This window comes from Acomys minous (genome assembly GCF_964271855.1).
Source record: "Acomys minous genome assembly, chromosome: 14".
NCBI lineage: Eukaryota > Metazoa > Chordata > Mammalia > Rodentia > Muridae > Acomys > Acomys minous.
The window spans coordinates 100,241,996-100,253,421 of NC_140496.1; the positions used below are offsets into that span (position 1 = coordinate 100,241,996).

At 46.4% G+C, this 11,426-nt stretch overlaps 1 protein-coding gene across 4 annotated transcripts in view; it reads left to right on the forward strand.

The window, feature by feature from the left end:
• MCOLN2 (mucolipin TRP cation channel 2) overlaps positions 1-10,034 on the forward strand; it is a 44,830-nt gene extending 34,796 nt beyond the window's left edge. For 3 of the 4 annotated variants that reach the window (XM_084756260.1, XM_084756259.1, XM_084756261.1), the window contains exons 12-14: positions 4,601-4,807; positions 6,656-6,777; positions 9,267-10,034. In XM_084756260.1, coding sequence (XP_084612386.1) covers positions 4,601-4,807; positions 6,656-6,777; positions 9,267-9,303 — 366 coding nt within the window. In that variant the 3' untranslated portion in view covers positions 9,304-10,034. The remainder of the gene's footprint in view (positions 1-4,600; positions 4,808-6,655; positions 6,778-9,266) is intronic. The other variant, XR_014774318.1, reaches the window with a different exon arrangement.
• Positions 10,035-11,426: the final 1,392 nt, after the last annotated feature.

Here is an 11,426-nt window from a genome sequence, read left to right on the forward strand (position 1 = left end):
TCAACCTAAGTTCTGACCTTGACATTAACCAAAATATGTAGTTTGTAAGCTGTTCACAGAGTGAGTGGCACAGACAGCTCAGACCCTCCGCGCTGTCCTATCTAGTTATATCCCAGCGTGGAACACCCAAGACTCCTTCTCTGTCAAATTTAATGTGTCCAAAGGAGTCTCGATTTTTCATACTGGAAAAAAGTACAATGAACAAAAGGACAGCCTCAAGCTCAACAGCAAATCTTGATTATCCTATTGATTTTCCCTGCTTCGTGTCGCTTCTTTGAAGGTGACTCATGGGTAAAGATTTTTCTTTGATATGATAGCTGTAACAAGGAGAGCTCACTGACTTACCAAATCCAGGACAATTTGCAGTTTTCTTTCTCTTGCTTGTCTACTGTTCCTGGAGCAGCTTCACCTCTTGGTCACTAGAGGGCACTGTTGCACCATGTGGAATAAATACTGATCCTAACCCCGCTTTCATCAATCCATTGGTCCGAAGACAGTTGGACAAGTGGTCCTATGTCCTTTGTCACTTGTTTCTTGCCGTTCTTCTGTCCCTAATCATTATTCTGGAATGAACCCGGTTAATACTGTTTGAACTTTCCTGAATGGCTGCTATTCTTCACTTTTTGTTAGGTCTGGTGTCCAAGTTCTTTAGCCCCCTTGCTCTGTTACCCCTCCCACTAGCCTTCTATCAATGTGACAAAATGCCCTGCAGATCAGTTTTTTAAGGAAAAGGGCTTATTTTAGTGCATGGCTTCAGTCCAGGTCACTTAGACCCACTGCCTTAAGCATGTGATCAGACAGTGCATCTTGGCAGGACATGATGGAGGAGGCCCGTTTGCTGCGCGGCAGCAAAAAAGGAAAGGGTTGGGAGTCTAATAACCCCTCAAAGCACACCCCCAGTGTTCTCCCTTGGGGCACTCCATCTTAAAGGTGCCCACTTTGGAGACCAAGCCTTTAACATGTGGGCCTTTGGGGTCATTTTGAGGTCCAAGCTCTCAAACCTCATCCTCTCTTCCCTGTGAGATGATAGCATCCTTTACGGAGAATAAGAACCTTAATGTGCCAAGCCATTTTCTGCGGTTACCCAGACAGCAAATCACAGTGTCACACCGGTCGTCCTCGGTAATCACACTTTGACCAATAGTCCACGGTGCTTTTCTTGGTATTGTCTAATGCACAGAATTATAAAAGAGCATTGAGCTTGACCCGAGAAGCAGCGTGCTACCTGTGGCTCAGCTGTGAGATGAACGGCCCCTCATCGGTTGTGTTCTTGTGACATGTGTCAAGCTCTCCTGCCGAAAATAACTAGCCACTTGCTCTGTGAGCCTGACTTAAGTCCCCTATGTGCATCTTTGTCCTTCAAATAATGGAGGTGAAGCTGGGGTGCCCCAGGGCCAGCATGGTCCAAAGGGCACAGAATGTGAGTCACAAACGCAGTCATCGTGCACACTTCAAAATAGTCTAATAGTTTCGCCTTCCCGCCCTACCTCCCGAGTCCTTGGATTACAGGCATGTATCACCGTGCCCTGTTTATGCAAGACTACGGTTTGGATGCATGGATGCTGGCCTTCTAGGTGAGCACTCTGCCAACTTGGCAACATACCCAGGCCCAAACATCTCCATTTCACAGCCCACGTGTCATGTGCTCAACAGTCACATGTGATGGGTGGCTACAGTTTTGGACATGTCTTCCTCAGTTTCAGCTTTCCTCTATCACCCTAGGAAGGAATGATGTGGGGTACTCTAGTGACGTGCTGCTCACAGATGGCATCTTGCTCCCATCTTTAGCCAGGCTGATAGGCCGAGAGGATGCAGAGTTGAGTTTGGTCAGTAAGTGCACAGGTCAGTTGGGATGAAGGAGTGTCACACGGGTTCTGGAATTTGTTGCTTTTCTGCCCCGTATTGTATGGCTTTAAATTGGGAGTTGGAAAATTGTACTGTCCCTCAAACCGATCTGTTGCAATGCCCAGGTTATACCAGTAGCTGTTGAATCAGAGGCCCTTCAGGGTTAGCAAAACCTTAGGGCAACTGAGCATCGCCACCGAGATCCATTAGTACTATTAGAATCACAGCAACCTTGCCTGTGAAAACCATAATTAAAACAAACAAGCAAACAACAAACTTGAAAGGGAAGGTGTCAGGAAAGCTCTTATTTGATGCAGCTGATTAGGAGCCAAAGCCCCGGACTCTTTAGCTTCCTGTCTCCCTGTTACACATCTGATTTCAGTGATTCAGCTCAAGGAACAGAAAGTGTCACGTCAACGTTCATTTCCGGCAGTGATGGACTTTGGCAGCATGCTCCCGAAGCCGCTTGGGCAGAGAGCTGAAGACAGCAGGTCATCTTCCAAGCCACATTTTGCATTATTAAGCATCTCTCTAATGTGGCTTTTGCATTTCCCGTCTCCAGGGGACTTTTTAAACTATGATGCATGAATAATAGTTTTGTATTATCCCGGTTTTACAAATAAGAAGAACAAGGCATTGATGAAAAATCACTGTATTTTGCCGAGGCCATGGGCAAAATCGCAAAAACTTCAAAGGCTTCTGGTCTTGCCAGACACTTCGATTATTCACAATAATCATGAGCCAGCTAAAATGCTTTACCTAAATATTGCAAGAGATTCTCGCTACCTGCTCTCGGAGCGCACTTTAAATCACACTGACATAAGTGATTGCGGGTTATATCTGCATTCAGACAAGGAAAGTTGATGGGCTTGCTCCCAAACATCATTTGTGACACAAATGTTTTGTTTCTTTCTGTAATTTCTTTGGACTACCAGGACTTTTAATGGCCCTGCCTACTGGCTGTTTAGTAACTCTCTCTGTGCACAGAGTTCTGTCAGGATTGAATTCCTAGAAGGCAGAGACTGTGTGGCTCGTTCCTCTTCATGTTTCTAGAGCCCACCCTGGTGCCTGGAATGCGTCAGCAAGTCTGCAGGTGAAAGACAGTTGACCTGCTTAGATTGAGAAGCTCTGCAGAGTCTCACCTCTAGGCATCAACGTGTGGGCATTTCCAGAAAGTTCTAATGGAGGAGGGAGACTCATCCTGAAAGCGAGCGGCACCATCACAAGCGCTCAGAGTCCAGGATGAACAACAAAGGGAAAAGGCAGAGAGCCAGGGTACCACTGTGACTCTGTGTCTTGTCCCTCCGAGATGCAAGTATCAGCTGCTGTTCACTCCCACTTCCCTGTCTTCCTGCCATGACGACTCATATATCCCCTGCAAACCATGGGCGCGATAAATCTTCCCTCCTTGCCAGGTATTTGTTCACAATGACAAGAAAAGCGGCTGGACAGCCATGGGGGCTTGCCATTCTTGAGAGCAAGCCAAGCACTCTGACGTTGGAGTTCCCACCTGGTACCTCAGATGTGCTGTGTTTAAAACTGGACAGCTTAAGACTAGTGTTGAAGTCTTAAGTCTTGTGTCTGTACGGAAGCATCACCTGTCAATAAAAAGCTAATGGCCTGTAGCTGAGTCAGGAAATGGGAGGTGGGACATCCGGCAGGCAGAAAGGATTCTGGGATAGAGCCAGATGGGGAAGAGTTTGCCGGCAATATGTGAGGAGGATGGGCAATGCGTTACCTGAGCAGAAGTAACCAGCCGGGTCACAAGATGTAGATTAGTATAAAGGAGTTATTTTAAGGTATGAGCTAGTCAGAGAAGAGCCTAGCTATATGGCCCAGGTATTTGTAATTATATTTAAGGAATGAAAGAAATGGTTCGCTTTGGATTGAGGGCACATTCCCCCACAGTGGGGGAGTCATGGAGGTGAGACCATGAGCTGGCTGGTCACGTGGCATACACAGTCAGTCAGGAAGCAGAGAGAGATGGATGTGATGTTCGGCTCACGTGCTCCCTTTCAGTCAGCCTTGGATCAGAGCCCGAAATGTCGCCTCCTATGTACAGGGTGGATCTTCTCACCTAAGTTAACTAGAAACTCCTCAGAGTCCCGCCAGGGGTGTGACAGAATCGTAGGTGATTCTGGGTCTGATTTCTCCTGAGTCTCTTGTAATGGTTAGGACTCCTAACGCCACGCTGACTGGCATCTGCCCTTGGTAGGAGAGCTCCCACTTGCTATTAGTTTTTAAAGAAGCATGGGTCACATCACACTGCTCCCATGCTGTGACGTCCCTCACTCATGTCTGCTCGTGAGCTGGAATGAGCCTGATGCGTGCCCAAGTCTCAGCGAGGCCCCGTGCAGTTCAGCACAAATGTCCCTCGGCAGCTGTTGCTGTGTGTCTCAGCACACACCAAGTAGGACCTTTTCCCTCCCCTCACTGAGAGCCAGCTAGGAGTGTCACTGACCTTGTATGGCCCACCTCAGCTCTGTCACAGGCCTTGACATCTGTCTTAGCTGTGGCCTGTCTAATTTGGGGGTAGGAAGTTTCTTGGAAAGTGTTCATTACATGGCTGGGGAGGCTTTACAAAAGCTCTTTCATCGTGTGGAGTCTCGACCCTTTCCACATACTGTAGGCTGTAGTATATAGACTCTACAGTTTTATTAATGACAAGAACAACTTGAGGAAAATAAGCTCCCTGCAGCTCCCTGCTTTCTAGGGCTCGTCGGACTCACGAGTTCCTGTGCATCTCCCCTTGCAGTTTGAAAACCTGAGCATCGTTGCTGAATGCCTGTTTTCTCTGGTCAACGGTGATGATATGTTTGCCACCTTCGCTCAGATCCAGCAGAAAAGCCTCCTGGTGTGGCTGTTCAGCCGCATCTACTTGTATTCCTTTATCAGCTTATTCATCTACATGGTCCTCAGCCTTTTCATTGCGCTCATTACCGACTCCTATCACACCATTAAGGTAAGTCACGATCAATATTTGCTGACAAAGAGCATCATAAACTTTTTATGGATTGGTGTGTGAGGAAAGGCTGTAATCTTATCAAAACAGAACCTTGGTCACCTTTTTAAGACTTTACTAAATAAACCTTCTTTTTGTTCTGATGACTAATGTTAAAATATGTGCTTCTCTTGGGGTTTCTATTCCTGTGTTGAAATCCCATAAGCAAAATCAATTTGTAGAGGAAAAGGTTTATTCAGCTTATGTATCCACATCACTGTTCACCATCAAAGGAAGTCAGGACAGGAACTCAAGCAGGGCAGGAACCAGGAGGCAGGAGCTGATACAGAGGCCATGGAGGGGTGCTGCTTACTGGCTTGCTCATCATGGCTTGCTCAGCCTGCTTTCTTACAGAGCCCAGGACCACCAGCCCAGGGATTGCTCCACTCACAATGGGCTGGGCCTTCCTCTATTAATCACTAATTAAGAAAACGCCCTAAAGACAGATCTTATGGAGGCATTTTCTCAGCTGATGTTCCCTCCTTGCAGATGACTCCAGCTTGTGTCAAGTTGACATAAACTGGTCAACACAGTACTTGGCACATTTAACTTGCTACTCTGGCTTGGGTTGGGAAAAAGAGAGAAAGCTATAAAGGCTGATTATGATGGCTTCAACCACCAGACTGCTGTTCTTGGGCACAGATGATGCTCGTGCCTGAATGGCTACCCGGCACCCTTCAGTGTAAATGCCAGTGATTGTCACCCTGATAGCTGATGGTGACATACTTTATACATTGCTGGTGGTGCACGCTTCATTAAAGTAAAGAAAAGGATGGTTCTGGCTTCCCTAAGCCAGGGCTCATCCCACGCCCTTCAGATGGGGCCTGTGTGGTTAATGTGCACCTCACTGTCCTGGGAGCTGGTACCTCCATGGCAGATGGTTGTGTTAGGAAAACTACTTCAGGACCAGCTCCTGAGCCACACAAGTGCCACGCTGGTGTCCTTGTGTGCTGTCTTCTGCTCAGCCCTTCCCATACCGACTCTGAAGAAAGCTGCTCAGTGGTCAGTGTGGGATTCAAGTCAGGGTGTAGTGCATAGCTGAGCCTCACTGCAGAGTGTGCTGGGACAGTCCTGTAGGCTCTTCCCATGAAAAGTCATGTCTTTGACATGGGCAGAGTTGGCGTGAGTGTCCTTGGGTGGGGCAAGTGTCTGTGTTGAGATGGATGGACTTACTAAACATGCCTGGATGATAGGGGTTTTCTGTCTGTTGGGGAAAATTTACCCCAACTCCCACTTTCTGGCCAAGTTTTGTGTAAGCAAAGACTATGGGTTAGGTCCCTAGGTTTTAAGTGGACAGGAAATTATCTGCTGGTCTCACAATTAACACTCCAGCTTTCTAGCCAGGCTCAGTGGCGTGTGCCTTTAATCCCAGCACTCAGGAGCAGGTGGATGGCTGTGAGTTTGGGGCCAACATGATCTGCAAAGCAAGTCCAGGACAGGCAGAGCTACACAGAGAAACCCTGTCTTGAAAATCCAAAACAAACAAGCACCACCACCAACAAAAACCACTCCAGCTTTCTGGTTTTGACTATTTCTTTCATTCTTCCTTTCAACATTCTCCTCTTTTCCCTTCTCTCCTGGCTTATTTTCTGGAGTTTTCCCTCCCATTGTTCTCCGTTCCCATGGCCTCGCTGACTTAGCTGTTCTGTGTCTGACAGACTGATACTTCCTTGTTCATTGCACTTCTTGGATCTGAGCTAGTAGCACTGTGGGAGTTTCCTTGCACGAGGGTGGGTTTGGTTTGTTGACAAAAGGACAAACTTCCTGTGCTCCAGAAAAAAAGTAACAACACTGTGTGCTTGTCAAAAGAAATACCAACAGAATGGCTTTCCTGAAACGGATCTGCAGAAATTCCTGAAGGAACACAGCAGCAAAGATGGGTACCAGAAGCAGCCATCAGCCTTGCTGTCCTGCATCTGCTGTTTGAGGAGGTTAGTATTGTGTCTGTAGTGGAGAAAAAAGTCATTCCCAAGTTAACACTATACTCTGAAATCAGCTCCTGGTGGGAAATGGTTTTTTTTTTCTTTTCTTCTTTTTTTTCCTCCCACAAAGATTTGTTTGAGAAATAAATTGTTTCTTGTAAAGCAACACTCTACACAACAAGGTTTGTGTAGAAAGCTTCAGGACATGCTTAAAACTCCTAGGGACCTATGAGAGTCTCAGGAGGAGATGAACTGTGACCAGAGGCAGGAGGCTGGACTCTTACCAGGCCAAAGGAAGAGGTCAGAGTGCATGTTTTGGAGGTGGACCTCCAGGAGCATCAAAGGCATTGTCTCCCTCACAGGATGTGGAACAAATCAGCTCCTTGAATAGACTGGGGACCTGATGAAGAGAGAAAGCTGTTGGTGTCTGTCGTAGTTACTTTTTTCTACTGCTGAGACAAAACACCAAGACCAAGGCAACACAGAGATGATTTACAGTTTAAGAGGGAGGAGCCATGACCATCATAGCGGGGAACAGGGCACTGGAGGCGTAGCTGAGCGCTTACATCCAGCTCCACAAGCACAAAGCAGAGACAGCTAACTGGAAGTGGCATGGGCTTTTGAAACCTCAAAGCCCATTCCGAGGGAAACGCCTCTAACAAGGCCACACCCCCTAATCCTTCCCAAACAGTTCCACCAACTGCGGACTAAGTAGTCAAATATATGAGCCTATGCGGATCGTTCCCCTTCAAACCACCACAGCGCTCTTGGTTACAAAGACGCATCTGTAGCTCTTCATTGCTCAGCCAGGCTTTGCCGGATGTTGGGACTCTGAGAGAAATGGTCCGATTCCCAGTGAGCAGAGAGTTCTGCACAGTTGCGTGGGGACCAGGATGGAGGTCAGGTGGGGGTGGCTTTCGCAATGTACGCATCTGCATTGTCACCTGGGTCAGAGGTAGACAATTTTAAGGTATTCCTCGACCATGCTTTTTGAGGAGAATTCCATAAACCAAATTCCTAAAGGAAGACTAGAGATCATAGTTACTTAAGCTCTGGAGATGTGTTTGTCAGTCAGTTCACACCACATCTTGAGGTTTGCAACGAGATGGCTGAGCGCATCCAAAGAACGTCTGGTAAACGCGAGGTCTTCTGAGGGGTCTTCAAAATTGAATCTCATCCTCTCAGAGCATCAACTTATTGCTGTGGATGCCAGGATAAAAGAAAATTAATTTTCTTAATTGGCAACAGCCTCCTAAGAAATAGGAAGGAGGTGCCAGGCATGGTGGTGCAAGCCTTTAATCCCAACACTCAGAGAGGCAGAGGCAGGCAGATCGCTGTGAGTTTGAGGCCAGCCTGGTCTACAAAGTGAGTCCAGGACAGCCAAGGCTACACAGAGAAACCCTGTCTCAAAAAAACCAACCCCCCCCCCAAAAAAAAAAGAAAGAAAGAAAGGAAAGAAAAGAAAAGAAAGAAATAGGAAGGAGAAAGCAGGTCTCTCAGAGTTACCTCACTATCATGTATTTATTATATTAGTGGCTTTTCTTGCTGTTGTGACTTAATACCTGGTAGAAAGCAACTTAAGGAAAGAGTGGCTTTTTTTCAGGTCATGGTTTGAGCAAGTAAAACAAAGTGGCTGGAGCATGTGGCAGCTGGTCACCCTGCACACACAGCCAAGAAGCAGAAAGAGACGAGTGCTAGTGCTCGGTTTGCCCCCTTTTCCCCCTTTCCATTCACTCCAGGACAGGGCTGCTTGCATTTAGGGTGTTCTTCCCTTCTCAGTTAAACATCCCTAAAAATACCCTCAAAGGCATCCCCAGACGCATACATCCATGGCCCTCCTGAGCCACTTGATGCTGGCAGGGTGAGCCTGGTGGCCTCAGGTTCCTCTTCCCAGCCTTCCGTGTGTGGCTCTTGAGAAAGGCTTGGCTGCGTGATAATGAGTTCTCAGATATTCTCTAGTATAAGGGAAAGGGCCTGGCCCTTGCAGCCATTGATAAAGCTCTGCTATGGACCAGTCCTAAGAAATGATGGCTGCTCACAAGTTTTTTTCCAGAAGCCTCTATCTGAACTTCAATATATGTCTGTTTCCCCTTCCCCAGTTTTCTTCATCTTTCACACTTTGCTCACATGAGTCATGTGTGTCTAGAATATTGAGTAGTCCAGTCTGCTTGTAAAGATTTTGGGGAGTCCATGTGGGGTGTAGTTCAGTGATAGAACAGTTGCCTATCCTGCACAAGGCCCTCAGTTTGATCCCTAACAGCACTATATGAATAATAAAGTAAAAAAAAAAAAGGTGTAAATATCAGGATGGTGGTGCATGTATTCTGGGAGGGGAAGCAGAAGGACCAGGTATTCAAGGCCATCCTTAGCTACAGAATTTGAGGCTAGCCTGAGCTACGTGAGGCCCTGTCTAAAAGAACAACAAAGAACCAAGGCTACCCAAACAAAAATTCTTACGTCACTGTCCTCTGTTTTCCTCATCCCCTTTTCTGTTACAGGAGAGGAAGCGATGACCACTTGATTCTCATTGACTAAAACCCTTTGCTAATGTCAATCAAGTCCAGACCTCCTCATCCTGTGGTAGTACAGAGACACCCCAAAGTCAGCAGCTGTTCACTAGAAGACTGTCTTACTGAACCGGGGACCCGGAAGGAGGGGTGCCCAGGAGCTGCTGACCTAAAGAGACATCCTGAAGTTACTTTTAATAAACATGAAGGGCGGAGAATAGGCCCCTCCTGTCAATTAATGTACCGGAAGTGTGACATTGAAATTCACCAGTAGTCTGCTAATTTGTGACATCATAATGTTAGGATGGAATTTTAGAGTGTGCTTTTTGAGAGAGAGAGAGAGAGAGAGAGAGAGAGAGAGAGAGAGAGAGAGAGAGAGAGATTTATTTTAAATTTGAGTCCAGCCAATTTGGCTTCAATACCAAATTAAGACTTGAAGCTGGAGAACTGGTAAGCCATGTAAGGCTCACACTCAGACGCTAACAGAAAGATGTCTAGAAGAACTCAGACTCCAGCTGGTTGTACTGTGAGCTTGCTTCTTCAGCATGGCCTGCAGAATCCGTTAGCACAACCGTTGGCATGCAGCAGGACACCTGGGTGTCTGCTCAGCTGACCTTCCCCTGGACTGTGCACCCGATGGGTGGCTCTAAACTTGGAGTGACCATCTATTTCATGAGCCAGCTCCACTGTGGTGGGGATTTGCCTTTGTTAAGCAAGGAATTGTGGTGCATTTTTCCTTGAATAAACTGATTTTCACGATGCTGTATTGTACTATTACTGTGTGTTAAAAAAATTTAGTGTCTCTCAACAGCTCACAAGCCTCCATAGTTCCCGTGTCAGAGATCACGTGACTCTTTCTGACATCTGCAGAGTGACACAGATGCGTACATGCAAGCAAAACACTCATACACATAATAGATATAAACCTTAAAATTTTTTAAAGGAAAAAGGCTCATGCCTGCATATAGACTGCTTAGTTTGAAATATCATTTTGGCTTATCTTTCTTTTTATGGAAAATTTCAAGAGCCATAGAGTTTGGTTTTAAAACTAAAGACTGGAGGTTCTAGGCTTCTTTACCTGGTTCCAAATCGGGTATGTGGTTAAGCCTTGGCTAGCGTAGTTGGCTCGGAACAGACCAGCTTTCCAGTCTGCAGCTTTGACTGTCATTTGGACAGAAATTTAGTGATGGCATCACCCATTCTTCACCACTCTTTGAAACTGACTTTAATGCTTACTTCCCCTTCTTTTTATTCCAGTTGGCTCAAATACTTTCAGGAGAAAAAGTATTTTTTAAGGTTACCATGGAAACATTGTTTCTTCTCTTAGTCATTGTAAACAATTGTCACTTTTCTCACTGCCTTATATTTTGGATGTTATTGAACAATGTATTATGGTAGCTGCTAACAGACACATCTGGGATGAACTATTTCTTCTCTTAGACCTCAGCTTGGGGACTTCACTGTGACCGGAGATACAGTCTTTCTACCTCTTAGTTGCATTCTGAGATCTCTACTCATTGTGGAAACTTCCTCCTTGGCTTATGTTGCGAGGCTGCAGGCACTATCTTAAGCCTCTGGACTTGGAATTGCAGAAACAAGTATGGCGTGGGAGCCCCTTGAGTCACAGCCTGTAGCTTTGGGGCTCTAGACAAGTCGCTTTCTGCCTTGAGGTGATGGTGATACACCTCAATAACTGAGCTTGACATTCAGGCCACAGGTCCTGCTGCCAACTGTGGCATTAGTGTGGACCCTGAGTCCCCTCCCTCCCATCCTCTGCTGTGTTTAGAAGTCTAGTCCATGCAATGGTACGGACACAGAGCATTTGCTTCTGTAGCTAGTCTGCCCAGGATCTTCTCTTAACTGAATTTCTTTGGACAGGGTACAATGTGCCTCCATTTCCCCATGTGCAAAAAGGAGACTGAAAATTAAGAGTCAAATTAAAGGTCATTGAAAGGGGCATGGCCCTTAATTGCTCCACTATCAGATCATTAAAAATGTCATTTTGCTTGGCGTACAAATAAAAGTGCACATCAATTCAGCTGGGTCAGCCAGGAAGAGCTTCATTTTTCTACATGCTTACTGCGCACTCTTGGTGGACTTGATTTTTGGAAAGGCTTTAGGGGCACAAAAATCTGCCTCTAGCTCTGGCCT